Source organism: Osmerus eperlanus, chromosome 12, assembly GCF_963692335.1.
Source record: "Osmerus eperlanus chromosome 12, fOsmEpe2.1, whole genome shotgun sequence".
Taxonomy (NCBI): Eukaryota; Metazoa; Chordata; class Actinopteri; order Osmeriformes; family Osmeridae; genus Osmerus; species Osmerus eperlanus.
In genome coordinates this window covers 5646388-5665971 of record NC_085029.1, presented here as the reverse complement: position 1 = coordinate 5665971, position 19584 = coordinate 5646388, and the positions used below count along the sequence as shown (strand labels likewise).

The 19584-nt window shown below is 41.3% G+C and overlaps 2 protein-coding genes across 7 annotated transcripts in view; both read left to right on the top strand.

Annotated features, from left to right (window-relative positions):
• Positions 1–19584, top strand: part of plekhm1 (pleckstrin homology domain containing, family M (with RUN domain) member 1) — a 42495-nt gene that overhangs the window by 1520 nt on the left and 21391 nt on the right. For 5 of the 6 annotated variants that reach the window (XM_062474377.1, XM_062474380.1, XM_062474378.1 and 2 more), the window contains exons 3-5: positions 14306–14553; positions 15736–16404; positions 18344–18824. In XM_062474377.1, the coding sequence (XP_062330361.1) occupies positions 14306–14553; positions 15736–16404; positions 18344–18824 (1398 nt within the window). Of the gene's footprint in view, positions 1–14305; positions 14554–15735; positions 16405–18343; positions 18825–19584 lie in introns of those variants that run through there. The other variant, XM_062474381.1, reaches the window with a different exon arrangement.
• LOC134031547 (uncharacterized) lies at positions 1802–3402 on the top strand. Its single transcript, XM_062475230.1, has 2 exons — positions 1802–2025; positions 2358–3402. Exon 2 carries the CDS (start codon positions 2434–2436, stop codon positions 3079–3081), a length of 648 nt encoding a protein of 215 aa, XP_062331214.1. The 5' UTR covers positions 1802–2025; positions 2358–2433; the 3' UTR covers positions 3082–3402.

Sequence of the window (19584 nt, the reverse complement as noted above, 5' to 3'; positions counted from 1 at the left end):
CAGGCAGGGACGAACAAATGGTCCATAAAGCCTTCTGACAGAGCAAGACCACGTCTGTTACACCCCCGTTACATGTACACAGACGTAAGATTTGGGGTTTTGGCACATTTGGCTTTCCATATCTTACCAGTGTCTCGCGGCAGTGGCACTGTCTCTTGCAACAGTGTCTCGTAGCATTTGCATTCAGTGTCTTGCAGCTCTCTACTGCCCTGAAGCAATTTTTGAATGGGAGAACAGGCTACAAACTAGAAATAGAAGTTAAGCTGTTCGTGGTAACAAACGCCAAACCATACTTTAACTAGGGCTGGGCAATAAATCGATAAAAAATATTATCTAAGTAATGACTTCCCTCAATAAAGATATCATAACATTAATTCATTTTCAATATGATTGACGATAGAGAATAATTAGGAACAGCAAGGTTTCCCGCGGAAAATGTGTTAGTTAAGGTGGTAGGGTGGGGTGGGGCGATAGACTAATGCGTTCTGCAGAGAAGGGAGACTGGCTTTGGTCACGGTTTGGAATGGAAGGGAGGAAACGGGACAGAGTAACACGGCGGATATCGCTATAAAAAAAAAACGACAACGTAGTTAAGGCGGCAGGCGTGTGTGCTTTAGGCGGCCGCCCTAACTGAAAAGTGCTATGGGAAACCCTGATGAACAGCAGTCCATTAAATTTCGGTGACGCAGCAGGAAGTTGCGGAGGAATGGTATACGCCCACTAAAATACACTGAGCACCTCAAGTGGAGTAGCTAATATTAACCGCGGAAAATGAGTCTTGTTCCCGAAAACTGGCAGCGATAGCCATGGCGAGGGAACAACTTCCAATGAAGAAATTATTGATAAAAAGGGTTCGTCTTCTTCGGTTATTTAGAAGTGGTTTGGCTTTTTGAAATCCGACAAAGAGCAGAGCAATGTTCGGTGCAAATTGTGTAGCAAACAGGTGGCTACCAAGTCTAGTAATACGAGAAACCTTTTTTACCACCTGAACAGACTTGGTCTTTGTTGCGTGTAGACAGTAACTACCTCAACATAAGCTGGCATTCGCTAGAAGTTATAATGCATATTGATATGCATTTAGTCTTTTAAAATGTTGTTTATCTTGTTCATAACGTGTAAGGGTTTATAGCTTTCACATTGTTTTGTGAATGATAAAATTGTGATAAATATTAAGGGTGCTCCGATCGATCGCCGATCATTATCGTCCGATAATCATTTTAAATATTCAGATCGGTGCTCACTATAAAGGCCAATCAAAAGAGCAGAATTGTTTACATAATTTTTTGCTGTGCAGATGGTCCTTTATCTCCTACCTAAAGAAAAAAATGTGAAACAATATTTTGACTAGGGCCTTTTACGTTGCAGATTTTATAGTCTAAAGTTAAGATGTAAAACATTTATTTTATTATTCGGCAGGATAGTATAAGCAGTTATCCATAACTCAGCATAGGCTGCTATGGTTTATGTTGCGTCTCTAAAAAGCGTCTCTAAGAAAGAGAGTGGAATATGTTAAACATGTTTCATGATATTTTATCGTCTCTTTATTGTTATACTTAATATACATACTGAAGGTCTTTGCACACTGGACGCAACACAAATAAACGGCACGAAATAGCGAATAATTCGGATGAATATTTCAGAAAATGTATGACGCGCCTTATCATGCAAATCAAGCCTGACGCAATTTTGAGAATAAATTAAAGTTCTAAAATAATAACGGAAAAAACAGAAAAAAATTGACTCAACATCAAGCGATGATAAGTTGGTGCTTCTTTTAATAAATAATAAAAAAAAAAAAACGAAATACCTGGGTACACCCATTATTAACATGGAGAGGAGCACTTGGGGAGTTCCACTGCCTGGTTCAGGAGCTAAAACTGTACCACAGCCGCTTCAAAGCGTACTTCAGGATGTCCGTTGGAAAATTTGAAACACTGCTGCAACAGCTGGCACCATCTTGAAGAAGCAGACGACTAATTTCAGAAAGCCAATTGACCCAGAGCAGCGGCTAGCCTTATGTCTGAGGTAAGATGATCTTTTTTTCTATTTAATTTTAGGAAAGTCCCGTTTGTGAGTAAAGATTTGTAGCTGTGCCTAATGCTCATTTGGTCCATCCCATTCTTCCAATAGTTGGGTAGCCTGTAGCTCAGTAAAAAATAATTCAAAACGTCTGATCTTGAGTTAACATGTGCACCCATCAGACATTTTGCTTGGTCAATAAACACCCATTTCTGTTGTATAGCCATTTTGTGCGCTCTGAAGAAGGCAGCAAACTGCAACATGATGGTTTTCATTTAGTTTGAAGTCAATTATTTAGCAATTCAGAAAATTAAATACTTGTTTTAATTTCTTTGCAGATTTCTAAGCACTGGTGATAGTTAAACCACAATTGCAGCAAGTTTTCGTTTAGGTAGCTCAACAGTGGCACCAATAATGAGGGGAACCTGCAATGCCATCTGGGAAGTCCTGAAAGAAGACTACCTGCCATGTCCAAATAAGGATCTGTGGATGAATACTGCGAGGAGATTTGAAGAGCGATGGAACTTTCCACATTGCATAGGTGCACTGGATGGGAAGCACATTGTGATCCAGGCACCTCCCAACTCAGGATCACAATTCCATAATTATAATGCCACCTTCTCAGTAGTCTTGCTTGCCCTGGTAGATGCAGACTACCGATTTCTGGCTGTTGATGTTGGAGGTTTTGGCAGCAACAGCAACGGAGGCATCTTTGCCAACTCTCAACTTGGCAAAGCCCTCCAGGCAGGTGACCTTGATGTCCCCCCACCAGCTCTCTTACCTTCTGCACCAGAGTTGGGACATGTTCCATATGTGGTTGTGGCTGACGAGGCCTTCCCAATGAAGCCCTACCTCCTCCGGCCTTATCCAGGGCGACACCTTCAAGAGGACATGAGAGTCTTCAATTACCGTCTCTCAAGAGCACGCCGTATAGTGGAGAACTGTTTTGGCATCCTCATGCAACGCTGGCAAGTCTACTGTCGAAGACTGCAAGTGTGCCCTGATGCAGTAGACAGTATCGTGAAGGCAACATGCATACTATCCATATCTGCATTCTGCTGAGGAGGGTCAGAATCCAGACAATGGGGAGCCAGCTGAAGATGATGGTGGAGAGAGCATCCTAGGTCCAATCAGGAACCTGCGAGGAAACAGGGCATCGGCAGAAGCCCTAAGAGCGCGGGAAACCTTCCGCAACTACTTCAGCTAACCAGCCGGACAAGTGCCTTGGCAATATGCCCATGTACGTGGTTCTGCTTCCAAAAGAAAATTATATGTCCTGATCAGTTCCTTTAATTTTTTATCCCAGTAGAGCATACAAATACAAAACATTTCTCTGATAAATAGCCTATGTAGACTTTTAAATGTTAACTGCTTTTAGTACAAGCCATGTTTCTTGAACTTGCCTTACCATGTTTTTCAGACAATACAAACCAATTTGTTGTTACAATAAGATTTTATTGAACAAATTCAACAATAACATTAATATAACTTAAATAAATATGAAAAATATAGCAGCACCGTTACAAGGAAGTAACATTTGTGTATGGCTGAGAATAAACAGCTCCAAACTCTGCCTCATGACACACCTCCTGCATCTTGAACCTAACACAGGATTGCCTTTCTGGGGACAGATGCCTCATTGCAGGGGCTAAGCTTAAAAGAAACTGAGTGACCCCATCTCTCTCTAGTGCTCTTTCTCTCTCAGCTTCTCTGGCTTCCTTCTTCTTCAGGTAATCCTCCAGCATGCTGTCATTACTCTTCCTCTTTGCATTGGCTGGCCTGGGAGCTACAGCACTAGCTACAGCACTACCCTCTCGCTCACTTTCCTCTTGGTCACACACCTGCTCTCTTCCTGCTCTTCCTCAGCATCTAGATTGCTCTGGGTACTATTCAGATAATGACAAGTGTATAAGAGTCATTCTTAAACATAATATTCAGGCCCTGTGTAGATAACATTTTTTCGAATTGAGCCTACCTCCTAAATGAAGTGGACTTGTCTAGGAAAGACATTGCCTCCATATACTTCCATCTCTTCTTCTGTCTGTTACCTGCCTGGCCACTCTTCACATCTTCCTCTTCTTCATGTCCCTCAAATTTTTCCACAACTTCTTTATTTGTTCAACTATAAAGTAGTAATTATGCTGTAATGGTTAAACACAGTAAACAACACCAACTTGACTACACTCAGTCAAATAATAGGGATTAAAGAGCACACTACAGCTCATTGTATAATAGCTAGTTTGTTTGGAAACGTTCCTACAACGAAAATTTATTTGTGAGGAATGTTTATTTTAACGATTGAAAACAAATGCATCATAGACCACTGAAGTATGTGTTGCCCGGGCAACAGAGGCTAATGTCATGATGCTAATACTTCAGTGAAATAGTAGACTAGCCTACTGTTTCCGAAAGTAGATGTACTTCCTTAATAATATCAGCTTATATTGTACATTACACATCACAATTGTGTGTCATATCACAAAGTAAAATTAGTAAATAGTTATCACCCTGGCCTCTTTGCTTTTGGCGTTTCTGCAGCTGCCGTCCAGTAAAGCAGTTAGCTTAACTATCTCCCAGAAGTTAACGAGCTGCTAAACTATTGTTCTGCTAGAGGTAGTCACGCGAGTTTTCGTGACGTTAGTGACATAAGTAGCGTCATTGACTGTGGCTAGCAAGTTAGCCACCGTTAGCTTCACTTTTCGCCACAAAAACGTAATTTCTACTTAAACCGTGCAACGGAACGTAAATAAAAATACAAGCAACCCAATCGCTACCCAGATGAAACTTTTGACATTGACGTTGTCTATGTAGTCCAAATATGGATGAAGATTTAGGGGTGTGAAGAGAAACAATAATATTAATAATATATATGTGAGAGAACAAAGTTTGTGCCTTTGCCGAAGGCAAAGCACACCCAATAATAATAAAACTAACAATAACAATAGGTTTCCTCCTTACGGAGCAACGCGGTGGCGCTACCCCGAAACTTTTGATTACCTTCACGGCGTTGCGCAAAAGACGTATACCGAGTTTTGTAACGATAAGCCGATGCGTTTGGTAATTGTCATTTTGAGACAAAATGCGCTGGCTAGATGTAGCAGCGTTATATGTACAAAGCACAATGAATCCGCTTCTTCTTGACTATAAATCACCTGACAATGAAACGTTATAGTTACCATTGTGATAATACTGGGAGTCAGGTGGCTGAGCGGTTAGGGAAGCGGGCTAGTAATCAGAAGGTTGCCAGTTCGATTCCCGGCCGTTCCAGATGACGTTGTGTCCTTGGGCAAGGCACTTCACCCTACTTGCCTCAGGTAGAATGTCCCTGTACTTACTGTAAGTCGCTCTGGATAAGAGCGTCTGCTAAATGACTAAATGTAAATGTAAAATACTGGCTTCGCTAAACAGATGATCCGGTATCAAGACTTGCTTGATGACTGTGGTTGGATTCGATCCTACGACCTTGCCTTTCAAAGGAGCCCGTCTTATCCCAGTGAGCTATTCTCGCTGCTGGGAAATGCTGTGTTCGGTTACTTTATAAAAAAAAGGAAGCCGTTTCTCCCGTGGCAAGCTTTGTCAGATTTGACCCAAGTATAAACAGCTGTAATTCAGTCATATTTTGACAATTCAAGGTGATTGTGGTAGGAAGATGATTAGATGACGGTAAACCGTCGCAGAGACAAGGCCTCACGTCCGCTTTGGCGTGCTCTTTGTCAAATTCGTTTGCGCGTTACTCGTGATCGGTTTGACTTATCGATAAAATTCTAAAGATTTTTCGTTGGCATGGTCTGAAGATAATCTGTTACGATTTTCATGAAAATCGGAGCAACCGCCTAGGAGGAGTTCGAAAAAGTTGGCTTTTCGTACAATACAAATGACGGAAAAACCACCATGACGACAATGACGTCACAGGGTTCAGTCGAATCATCTGCATCTAAGGAATCCAATGATACCTCACTTAAGATAAACTGTCTCATGGTTCAAAAGTTATGGGCGTAAACACAACTCCAACTTTGACTCCTTGGTGGCGCTATAGTGCTTCAGGGATCGACATGAAACTTGGTGACAATAATCAGGAGACCGTTCCCAATCAGCATGCCAAATTTCAAAACTTCGCACCAATCGCTATGCATAATAATAATAAATATAGCTGCAAGCAGCGATGCGGGTTCCTCCGCAAAATGGCAAAATATTATAAACATGTACACTGTTGAAGATGGAGAGTTGGACAACAAGAGAGCAAAACTACTTCATGTTTGGCCAACAACAATAGGCAGAATGGGGATTTGAACTCATGAGCATAAGGTCACAAGTCAGTCTCTCTATCCTCTCTGCTACACACCAACTGTTGAGATTGTATGAGTAGAAAGGGCAGAGTATGAGCTTTGGTCAGCTTTGGGACAAAGGTTAAGAAACGGTTGACATTTCAAGGTAAAATTGCATAAAATTGCGCATGGTACATCAGAATGATGTCACCTTGAAGCCAATAAGGTTTGAATAACCATCAGACAAAATTATATTTGATTTATTGACACAAAGATATTGAGGCAATGTGGACACTTACATAAATACACCCCTTTCAGACATTTTGTATTGCATTTCTCATTCCATTTCACCCTATATAAAGTCACATCTGCCCGCACACTATCCCCATCCATGCTGTTTCCCTCTCTCCCAGCGCAGGTCATGCCAAAGCAGAAATGCTGCAGCAACCGCATGAGGTTTAGATGTAGTCCAAAAATTACCTCCCACAATCAATACATATCAACCGCAACATTATCAAACTTTCTCAAAGATGGCTTGAGAACCGTGGATATTCACTGTCTTCTTGAGTAGATCTCAAGAATAGCCTCATAGGCAACTGGTTAGGGTACAGCCCACGTCCAGATCCTTGCGAGTGTAGCCTCTGACAGTAAAATAGCCGACTCTCTGTTCCCATTAAACTACACGACATGCACACTCAGGGTGACCAACAAGATGATATTAACTAACAAACAACAACATTACAAACATCTAACTGAACGAAGACAACAACTGAAATCCCTCGCATGGCCGTTGTAACCGAACTATTTTCCATAAGTCTTTGCGTTTTTTGACATGCCGCACTGCATGCTGGGTACTCGAGTGCTGACAGCTGATTATCTAGCTGTGCTCCGACTGCGTGATATGACGAGATGCTAGTGACGCGCTAAGGTCTCCGAGTTTCCTGCATTAACAAGTTCTGCTCGATTAGCAAGCTACTTTTACTAATGTTTTGTTAGCTATTGAATGGTAATGCAAGCTAGCTAAAAACAATGTTAGTTAGCTTGGCTAAACTGGTTTTCATAGCAACAGAAATCAACAAATCAGATCAGTCAAACTTTATTCAGAAAGGGGGGATCTGTATTTTTTACTCTACTCTTAACGCATGACTATGTTTAACTTAATGTCTGCACCTCTATGTCACCAACTGTCTCTGGAGTGGAGGGTGGGGGCTTCATATCCAACAAATTACACCCCTGAACTTTTAAAACAGATCTAATGGCCTACTACAATTGTAAATATCCTATGGCTTCTTCTCCCATTGGGCCTCGATACAATGTCATCTAATATTTTCTGCCCATTCTGCACAGTTTTTGGGGACTTTCCACACCAGCACCCTTTGCCCAGTCCCTCTATTCTGCCCTACTACATGTGTTTTCAAACACCAGTTACAATCAACCCTGGGCAGGGACGGCGCCAGAGACTTTTTAATACAGGTGCTGAGGAGGTGCTAGATCATTGACAGGGGGAGCTGCGCAATTATATATACATAAATACTATTAATAAAGAATCAGTACTTCTCTTGAGTGGTTTTTATTCAGATGAATAATCATTGGATTCAGGTCAAAAGTCTATCACTTGAACTGGTTTAATCACTTAAGACACTAAAAGTCAGCAGCTTGGCATACTGGGACATTCAAAGGATTAAACATTTAGACTTTCATCAAAGTAAAAAATGCTGGTTTGTCCTTTTTCATCAATGTCCTCAAAAAAGCAGTCTGCAGAGCTACTGTGTCTGTGGGGTGACTGCAAACAGGGCCTGCAGGCAGGCAGGCAGGCAGGGCAGGCCAGCTGAATGAAGCTGTCCAGCTAGAGAGGGATAGTCCAGCAAGGGGTCTGTGATGCGCTCAGCATTCTCTGTTGTTGCTCTCAGCATCCTTTATTGAACTCTGTTGAGCAGGCCTCTGCATCACCCTCCAGACCTGTAAAAGTGAAGAAAAGATCCATGTCAGTTCAGTTGTGAAAAAAGCAGCTTTTTCCATCTACACTTGACATAAACAACAGTTTTGACTGTGAAATGCAGTGGCATTACTTGAACTTGAATCCAAAAATGCAGATGACACAGTGATCTATGCATCTAACACGTCGATTTCTAGGATTCAATCCACACTGCAATCTAACTTTAATGCCATCCAACTTTGGTTCCATTCCAACCACCTACTACTCAATAAGAAAAAATCATATAGTATGCTGTTTCCCACCAGATCAGCTACACTGAATCAAGACAACAATCTCTTACTTAAATTCTTAGATGATACTCCGCTAGTTAAAGTTGATAAACTCAAATATTTGGGCCTTGTACTTGACTCACAACTCTCCTTTAGGCGTCACATTCATTCAGTAGTCAATAAAATAAATTGTAATTTACGAATATTGTATCGTTCTATTAACTGTTTCACTCAACTGATTAGGTTAAGAATTGTGACACAGCTAACATTTCCTATATTAGACTATGTAGATGTTGTCTATCAAAACACATCAGAATCCAATCTAAAAGCACTAAATGTTGTTTTCAATAGTATGTGCAGATTTGTGTTGAGATGTCCGTTCACTACTCCCCATTGTATTATGTATAACACACTGAATTTATTATCACCAAAAGCCAGGAGACAGTTTCACTGGTACCAGATTATATTCAAATGTATCTACTCTGACTATCCTCCTTACCTGAAGGAATATTTAATTCCATATAGACCTATCTACAGACTGAGACACACCGAATACCCCTTCTTTACTGTACCAAACATCTCAAAAGAGAGTGGCAGGCGTACCTTTAAATTTAAAGCCCCTTCAGACTGGAATAGCCTACCAGGGTCTCTAAGATCTATCACCTCTTTGCACTCCTTTAAAATATCCCTTTATAATCACTTACAAGCAAATTGTTGCTGTAAATGTTTTGCTCATGTTTGACTGGACTTTTTTTTTTTTTTTTTTATTATTTATTTTTATGAATAAATACTATACGTGTGTATGGGTGAAGGTTTGTGTATATGTGTGCATATATATGTATGAATATGTGTATGTATGTATATGTGTATATATGCCTCTCAATAATACGATATGTTTTCAATAGGGAGTCGGTGGGGTGGGTGAGGTCTGGGGGTGGGAGAACTTGAGCGAGTTTGAATGTGCATGTATTTGTCTTTGTCTTGTGTCTTGAGGACCCCCTCGAAAACGAGATCTCAAGGGGTTATCCTCCAAACAATAAAATGTCAATATAAATGTGTTGACCTGATGGAGACCCATGCAAAGTCACTCAAAACACGGGTTCGATTCCAGGCTCTGGCAAGAGTATTTAGCTCTAAACTGGTCAATATATACACATCTGACAAAAGACCAGCTCGACCTTTGCCTGTAAACAGTGATTCTGACTGTCAGAGACCTTTAAATAGCCTGACTTACTGAAATTGGCAAAACTTCCTCCTTACGGAGGAATCCTAATAATACCACCAATAACAATAGGTTTCCTCCTACCGGAGGAACCCTAATAATACCACCAATAACAATAGGTTTCCTCCTACCAGAGGAACCCTAATAATAAGAATAAGAATACTAACAAAAACAATAGGTTCCCTCCTACCGGAGGAACCCTAATAAAACTAACAAAAACAATAGGCCCCTAATAAATATAGCTGCAAGCAGCAATGGCGGATTCCTCTTTACATTGCGAACCATTGAAAAATGTATATTCTTCACAAATTGTCACTATAGAAAAATCCATGCTGCAGACTTACCAATGGGATACCAAATCTGAAATGCAATACCATCAAGTTCCACAAGGGCCTTTGCTTCAAGCCAAGGAATGAGTGGAGGCTTGGTCAGCCCACAATCTCTTGAAATGTTGTGTGTGCGTCTTGCCAAGCTCGCGCGTGTGACAAGGGAAAGGCTGAGTGTGTGAGAATGTGGAGCGCGCGCGCTGAGGAGCAAAGGGTGACATTTCATTGGAAATATCCCTAGCAATTAGCCAAGCATGCATATTTGAAATATTCACAAGAAATCTATTTTTCATCTTACAGTCAACTTTCTCAGATTTGTGTACAAAACATTCTCAAGAGTCTTCATATGAACTTGTGATTGAATCAGATTATCAGTTTTTGACCGGCGGATGTGTAAAGCATTATTTTAGCGTCAGCGATAAATTCAATTTGCTTCATAACAATCATTTTTGGAGATATGAAGTTGACTTTGCACATGGGAACATGTTGTAGTGTTTACCACATATTTACCAAGTTTGGTGTTGATATCTCAAAGATTTGCTGAGATTTGACTCAACTTCCTGTTTGGTTGCTTTGTTGCCGATTTTGATTGGCTGTACCGGACAAACGGTTATGAAAATCTTAAATCCTTTGATAAGTTGAGTGAGGGTTGCTCTGACGGTTTTGAAAATCAAAAATCTGTTGAAGAATTCAGTGAGGCTTGGTCTAAAGATCATCTCTGGTAATTTTGAAGAAGACTTGACAACAATTGTAGGAGGAGTAGGCTTTCAAAGGTTTTTGATAAAACCGGAAATTGCGGATAATCTATGTAACCGGAAATTGACGCCATAGGGTGTGTTGAACTCGTCTTGATCCAGGGAATCCAATGGTACCTTATTTTTGAAAATCGGTCATACGGTTCAAAAGTGGCGTGTGTAAACACAAGTCCAACTTTGACCCGTTGGTGGCACTAGCAAACTCGCCTGACCTTAACCCCATTGAAAATCTATGGGGTATTGTGAAGAGGAAGATGCGATATGCCAGACCCAACAATGCAGAAGAGCTGAAGGCCGCTATCAGAGCAACCTGGGCTCTAATAACACCTGAGCAGTGCCATAGACTGATCGACTCCATGCCACGCCGCATTGCTGCAGTAATTCAGGCAAAAGGAGCCCCAACTAAGTATTGAGTGCTGTACATGCTCATACTATTCATGTTCATACTTTTCAGTTGGCCAAGATTTCAAAAAATCCTTTCTTTGTATTGGTCTTAACCTTTTCATGTTCCTGTTAAATTTGCCTGAAAACGCCTAAACAGCATACCCAAAGTAAATTGGAAGCTGTTCTTGAACCATTTGGAGTACATGCATGTAAATGATCTCTTTTGAAAGCTGACACTCTGAAGTTATGTCCCCTGTTGTCAGGACCCCTGTCAGTCCTTCTAGTGTTGAGTAATAGAAGCTTGAACACAAGGAAAGTGAAAATTTCTATTTCCGCCTAGATTTTGTTTTGAAAACAGAGGCCTGAATAGGCCTAGAGGTGGTAGGTATTATCTGGAAGACTAAATTGGACCACAGGTTGAAGCCTTACCCAATTCAAATCAAAAGTCAAACATAATACCACAATATATTCATATTTGACACATGTTTTTATAAGAGTACATCCAGGAATTTTCTAAAAGGGTCTTTTGGAGACTCCAAAATGACCCTTTGTAACCAAGGTCAAGGTCAAATAAAAAGGTATTATTTTTCATAATTGTTATCTCTGGCCCATCTCTGGTACTTAGAAATATCATATATAATAGCTAAATCCCTAATTAGTAATACTGAAACACAAAAACTGAAGCATGAACACATTGGAGTGCTTTATCTGATTCCAAGGATTGGCGCACAAAGAACACTGATTCTGTCAACCATATTGCGCAATCGACTGTTATTTTGAAGGCTCCACAGACGCATACAAATGAGGTATTGGCATTTTCAGCTAGCTGTCAGCTACAAGGCTAACGAGCTAATTTCAGAGCCAGTCGAAGCCAGTTCGAGAAATTTGTTTAGAACCAGTGTGGGGGGGGGGGGGGGCGGGGGGCAGGACGCACAGACCTAGTTGGCTTTAGAGGGCTGTCAACGGGGCATGGAAGCTCCTATTGGGTCGAACAAGGTGTCAATCAAAAGGGGAGGGTTCAACGGACATTTTGAGACCTTCATTTTGTAAATACTCCGTTGATAAATCGGAGAAAATAACACTTATGTGAACAAGTTGTTTCTTCCGTCGGCTAACTTGCATAATGAAACAAAGGATAATGGCTATTCATGAACGTAAAACATTGTATTTGGACGAATTACTTTACATGGTTAGATACTTTGAACCCTTGGGACTTACGCAGATCAAGTTTTGATGGCATGATTTGCACACCTGGACCTATTTGAACAACTTAGGGTGAGTACAACTTTTTTCTTTGGCATTGTTGAAGGAATGTTCACCGGAAAAAGACGTTGACTTTGCTTGCTATTGCGACTTGATCTTGAATTGGTTTATTTCAATGGAAGCACAAGAATCGTAGCTTTCCAACGATGTATAACATGTGTAGCGTCTAAAAAATATATTTTTTAGAATTTAGTGCGTCGTAACTGAGGAAGGGGGAGGCAGCATTTTTGTCTCGCGGGCGAAACAGGAGCGTAAACAGGTTCTAATTTTATGAGATACTGAATTTGGGATTTTCCTTAGTTGTCAGTTATAATCATCAAAATTAAAAGAAATAAACATTTGAAATGTATCAGTCTGTGTGTAATGAATTTAATATAATATACAAGTTTCACTTTTTGAATGGAATTAGTGAAATCAACTTTTTGATGATATTCTAATTATATGACCAGCACCTGTGTATATATATTATTTTTTATTTTTTATGTATTTTCCGACCCCAACTCGTCCCTCAATTTCTGCACTACATAGACAATGTCGGTTTCAAAGTGTTCGTCTTTGTCACGATTGCGCTGCTTGAATTGGATTTCACGTTCCGTTGCATGGTTTAGGCTTAACTTAAGTTTTTGTGGCGAAAAGTGAAGCTAATGGTGGCTAATTAGCTAGCCACAGTCAGAAACGTCACTAACATCACGAACACACGCGTGATTATCTATAGTAGAACATTAGTTTAGCAGCTCGTTAACGTCTGGTAGATGGCTAGAGTGAGCGGCTCCATTATCGTCCATTCAAACTCTGCAACATTCCAGACCCCACTATCATCCACGACCGTTTCTTCCGTTAATTTCTTAAAGAAGATATGCAGCAACAACAAAAGAAAGAAAATAACTCACCGATATGTACACACCTTTATATTGCTGCACACCAAATTACAGGCTCTTACTTTGAGATTTGACTATGTAAACACATTCTCAAACCGTATGTGTAGCATCTGCCTTGCGCAGCGTCAAACTTGACATTTCTACACAATGCTGTGACATAATGTTTTTAATTTGTATTATATCGACATTTTAATAACAATTTCTGACTAGCGTCAAGAGCTAGGTGGACGCTAGTTGAAACGTAGGCCTACATCTACGAATGTGTGGTCTCACAAATAAAAAAATAAATATATTAACTCCTCAAAAAAAGTTTGGAAACGTTATTTTGGTTGATTATTCCTCCCCTTTAATAATACCAATTGGTATTGTATTTTATATCGTTGGAAAGCCTGATTAGTCACCTTTACAACGAGGTACAACTTGTAAGGATCGTGCATTCGTGGAATGAGCAACACAGCTAAGCGTGTGGGTAGCGGCCCAAAAAAATGTGCCAGCAATATTCTTCTGTTGGTATTCACTCTCGTTTTGAGTTGCTTGGTGGATTGGATGATTGCACTCTCCTCTCTACTCTCTTGCACTAAGGAAAATGAGAAGAGAACCGTGTCATTCTACACTTCACTCTTAGCATTCTGAAGTGTAAATGAGCAGCAACAAATGTATGCTTTTTAATCTCTGCAATCTTCTTAAATATTAAGTATGCATACTTATTTAAAATAAACAAAAATATCAGTTGGAAAATGTAAGTACACATGAAAAATCTTTGAATCTGGATATTAGTTTAAACAATAGGTTACCTCAAGACGGAGATTATTTAGTTTTTTTCTGCCTTTGAGTTGTTTCCACTGTGGTAGAAAGTTACTTCCAGCATTGTGTAACTCAAAGTGGTAGTGCTTGGTCGTAGAGTGGGAAAGTTGGGATGTTTCGTTCAGTGTCGTTTCTGGCACCCTAGGCAAGAGACTTTCAATAATCAGACACTTGTGTCCTCTAGTGCATCAAAGAGAAGTTGGCGCTGGCACTCAAGGTTCTGCAGAAGCGTTATGTGACGACCGATGCTATGGTGACCAGCGAGGACGGGGACGCCAACCTCCTGTGCTGTACCCTTGAGGCTGTCTTCATCCACGGGATCAAGAGCAAGTATATCCGCTATGAGGCTGGGGGCCGCAACCGAAAAGAAGGCTCCCGGGGACCGCTACCTCAGCCGGTCTTCTGGAGTTTGCTCAAGAGCGTCACTCATCGGTGAGTTGCGGCAAAAGCAGTGCACCAACTGCAATTTCCACTTTTAGTATCTGATAATACAGAAGACAATCAATACTTGATAATACCTGAGAATATTTAATAATGGATTGTGATGTGTTTAATAACCAGTGTTAGGGAGTAACGGAATACATGTACCGGCGTTACGCATTCAGAATACAAATTATGAGTAAATTCTGTTACAGATACAATTTAAATAGTTGGTATTTAGAATACAGTTACATTGTTGAAATCAATTGATTACATTACGATACTTATCTGTTTCACAAGTTTATTCACTCTCTAAATAAATTAAGGCAACTAAATTAATGCATTTCCCATAACTTCTATCTGGTGGTTTCTACACTGTACAAACACAACTACATCTATCGCTCCCATGTCATTGCCTCTCGTTCTTTCCTTCTGCAATGCTATTGGCTAAGCCAATGCATGGTCATCACATGCACGGGGGATGCAAACTTGCATACCATAGTTGGCCAAAGCATGCCTCATCCACTCTCAAGTAGTTCTTAACCCTCGTGCTGCCTTCGGGTCACATGACCCAAAGGTTCATAACGAACCATTGTTGTGTTTACCCAATTTTACCCAATACAAAAACAAATTAAAATAATTTTCTTTTAACCATCGCAATGTGGGGGGTCTGAGACAGCCTAGCTGTTAAAATAAAATGCTTCACTTTGTCTTTGTATGCGGTAAATTTGTCGCAATACGACGGTGGGTCACAATGACTGATGGGTCAGAATGACCCGAAGATAACACAAGGGTTAAGAGACACGTACGAGGGATCTCCTTACGAGCATGTTCGGGAAACGCACGTAAGAAATAACGATGGTTTGTTATTTTGCTAGTAGAGAACCCTCGTAACAACTAAGATCCATCGTTATTGGGAAACACAGTTTAGAAAGCAGGATTTGATGGCCGCATTCCTGCACTTATAAAATGCAATTCAATGTCGAAGTAATCCAAGTATTCAGAATATGTTACTCAGATTGAGTAACGTAACGGAATACGTATTCTGTAACAAAATATGTTTTGAAAGTATCCTTCCCAACACTGTTAATAACCTACAGCAAATGGATACCATTTGGACACTGTCTATACTGTACACAATTACACGTAAAGTACTTTTAATTATAAAATGGCATGATGTCACTCTCCCCATAGTGACGTGATTACAGAGGTGGAGAAGCTGTGCTTCGTGGGCACTGACGTGGGCCGTTGCCGAGCTTGGGTACGGCTAGCCCTCAACCATGGCCTGGTGGAATGTTACTTGGCTGCGTTGTTCCGTGAGGGCTCCAAGCTGCAGGGCCACTATCAACCCAACGCTCTGCTTTTGAACCCAGAAGAGCGTGAGGTGCTGCTCAGCTACCTCCAGGGCCTGGGATCCCTCACCTTTAACCTGTCCTACAAGTCTTCTGTGCTGAACGAGTGGACCACCACCCCGCTGGTTCTTTCTGGCCTTTGCCCTGCCTCCCAAGGTGAAACCGTTGACCTTTTCCTCAATGGGGCCAGTGGCTCCTCCTACTCTAAGTGCAAGGAGTCCTGGGATACAGCGTCCCAGTCGTCCTGTGGGTCGGACACAGTAGAGGTGCAGCAAGTGGGGTTGGGAGCAGTGATGGGGAGGGGGATGGGTGCAGTAGTGGGAGGACGGTCCCCCCTGAACTCATCCAATTTGAGCCTGGACACTACAGGTTCATCTCAACTCTCTTCCAGCCTGAGCTCTGACAGCCTGCTGCAGGGTCATGACCCCAGGAGCTCAGACAAGGAGCCCTGGCCATGTGACCTTGAGATATCCTCGATTTTAGAACACAACACCAAGAGGCCTTTTATAGAGTAAGTAATGCATGCAGTAGGGTTGGGAGATAGGAAAATATGCTCCTATCATCAACGCAATACTCGGAATACTATCTTAATTAAGTAACTTCATAATTTAATGAAGTGATGTATTCGGCAATTTGAAGTTAGTGATGTGTATATACAGTTAGGTCCATAAATATTTGGACATTGACACAATTTTCATCATTTTGGCTCTGTATACCACCACAATGGATTTGAAATGAAACAATCAAGATGTGCTTTAAGTGCAGACTTTCAGCTTTAATTTCAGGGTATTTACATCCAAATCAGGTGAACGGTGTAGGACTTACAATACATTTTATATGTGCCCCCCCCCCCTTTTTAAGGGACCAAAAGTAATTGGACAATTGGCTGCTCAGCTGTTCCATGGCCAGGTGTATGTTATTCCCTCATGGGAGTTTGTTATTTCATTGACAAGGAGCAGATAAAAGGTCTAGAGTTCATTTCAAGTATGGTATTTGTGTTTGGAATCTGTTGCTGTCAACTCTCAATATGAAGTCCAAAGAGCTGTCACCATCAGTGAAGCAAGCCATCGTTAGGCTGAAAAATCAAAACAAACCTATCAGAGAGATAGCAAAAACATTAGGTGTGGCCAAATCAACTGTTTGGTACATTCTTAAAAAGAAAGAACGCACTGGTGAGCTCAGCAACACCAAAAGACCCGGAAGACCACGGAAAACAACTGTGGTGGATGACAGAAGAATTCTTTCCCTGGTGAAGAAAAACCCCTTCACAACAGTTGGCCAGATCTAGAACACTCTCCAGGAGGTAGGCGTATCTGTGGCAAAGTCAAAAATTAAGAGAAGACTTCACCAGAGTAAATACAGAGGGTTCACCACAAGATGTAAACCATTGGTGAGTCTCAAAAACAGGAAGACCAGATTAGAGTTTGCCAAAAAACATCTAAAAGAGCCTGTACAGTTCTGGAACAACATCCTATGGACAGATGAGACCAAGATCAACTTGTACCAGAATGATGGGAAGAGAAGAGTATGGAGAAGGGAAGGAACTGCTCATGATCCAAAGCATACCACCTCATCAGTGAAGCATGGTGGAGGTAGTGTTATGGCGTGGGCATATATGGCTGCCAATGGAACTGGTTCCCTTGTATTTATCGATGATGTGACTGCTGACAAAAGCAGTAGGATGAATTCTGAAGTGTTTCTGGAAATATTATCTGCTCAGATTCAGCCAAATGCTTCAGAACTCATAGGACGGCGCTTCACAGTGCAGATGGACAATGACCCGAAGCATACTGCGAAAGCAACCAAAGTGTTTTTTAAGGCAAAGAAGTGGAATGTTCTGCAATGGCCAAGTCAATCACCTGACCTAAATCCAATTGAGCATGCATTTCACTTGCTAAAGACAAAACTGAAGGGAAAATGCCCCAAGAACAAGCAGGAACTGAAGACAGTTGCAGTAGAGGCCTGGCAGAGCATCACCAGGGACGAAACCCAGCGTCTGGTGATGTCTATGGGTTCCAGACTTCAGGCTGTCATTGACTGCAAAGGATTTGCAACCAAGTATTAAAAGTGACAATTAGATTTATGATTATGTTAGTTTGTCCAATTATTTTTGGTCCCTTAAAAAGGGGGGGGCCACATATAAAATGTGTTGTAATTCCTACACCGTTCACCTGATTTGGATGTAAATACCCTGAAATTAAAGCTGAAAGTCTGCACTTAAAGCACATCTTGATTGTTTGATTTCAAATCCATTGTGGTGGTATACAGAGCCAAAATGATGAAAATTGTGTCAATGTCCAAATATTTATGGACCTAACTGTATAAACATGATATGTATAAAATATATCAAGGAATACTATCTTAATTAAGTAACTTCATAATTGAATGAACTGAAAAGTTAAACATGGAATAAAATCTTGTGCCGTTCCTCTTGTGCTTGTGTACTACAGAAAGAGTGGCCACTCCAGTCAAGACTCCATGCGTGAAGATTCATACGTCTCCAGCTCTGGTACCAACCTCTTCTCTGAGACAACCGCCATCAGTGGCTCCGACAGTGAGACCCAGGGCCATGCTGCACTTTGCCCCGACAGTGAGACCCAGGGCCATGCTGCACTTTGCCCCGACAGTGAGACCCAGGGCCATGCTGCACTTTGCCCAGACCTCTCTGACCTTCAACTTGAGACCCGAGACCAGGAGTCGCCGCCAACAGAGATATTTGTGCCCTCAGCAATAAAACCCTCCCTCATCGGGCCTGTAGGAAAAGTTAAGACGCCTGACCTTGCGATTGCTGAGACTCCTCAAATAAGGAATAATGGACAAGAGAAGAAGGCGGAGAATTCCTCATTGAGTGTCTCAGAGCCTTCAGGCAAAATGGATCTATGGCGATCTGCTTGCATGCATAGCCGGAAAATGTCTGCAGACTTTCTCTCTGTAAGCAAAGTGCCTGCCTCCCCTCCCTCTGTCTGTCCTGAGTCGTGACTCGTCATATGATTGCCCTGACCTTTTTATCTTTGAGTGCTTTATGAAACTTGTACATTGTTTGCGACGTTAGTCCCTTTTACACAGCCTGTTTACGGTGGGAATGTTGTATCTTTATGCCTCCTTGCAGTTCTGTATAAAGGGTAAAAACATGAAATGGGGGGGTCATTGTTGTACTGGCATAAAGCTAGCAACAAAGGTAGTCACAGAGCTGAAAATATGGATAATAGGGAGATTCGCCGACATGGCGGGACTACATGCTAGATGCTGCCGTCACGCCTCTGATTCTGAATCCAAAACCACACATGGGGCAGCATTATGCAGGATTTGTTTGGTTCAGGGTGAACAAGCGATGTTGGCATAGTGATGGATCTTTATGGAAATTGACCTTTTGCAAAAGCCTTAGTTACTGTTGCTAGCCCGTCAAGCTTTGCTTCTTTGTATAGCGGGTACTACAGTAAACTGCTATAATTAGCATACTGCCAGTCAGTGTAAGTGATTCTTTTTGGAGTAATACATCCACAATATCCTCCAGAACGAGGCAAAAGGGATTGCAAAATGAAGTGGAGGAATATATTCAGAATAATTAAATCAACTAGGGAGGGGCCATAATAATAATTGAAGCACACATAATTCAACAGACACTACTACTACAGTACAGTACTACTAGTGGTCAAGGTTAAATTGTTTCAAGGATTTAAAGCTAAATAAA

Excerpts from the sequence above, each read along its gene's own strand:
- LOC134031547 (XM_062475230.1), top strand. The coding sequence starts at position 2,434 with ATGAGGGGAACCTGCAATGCCATCTGGGAAGTCCTGAAAGAAGACTAC.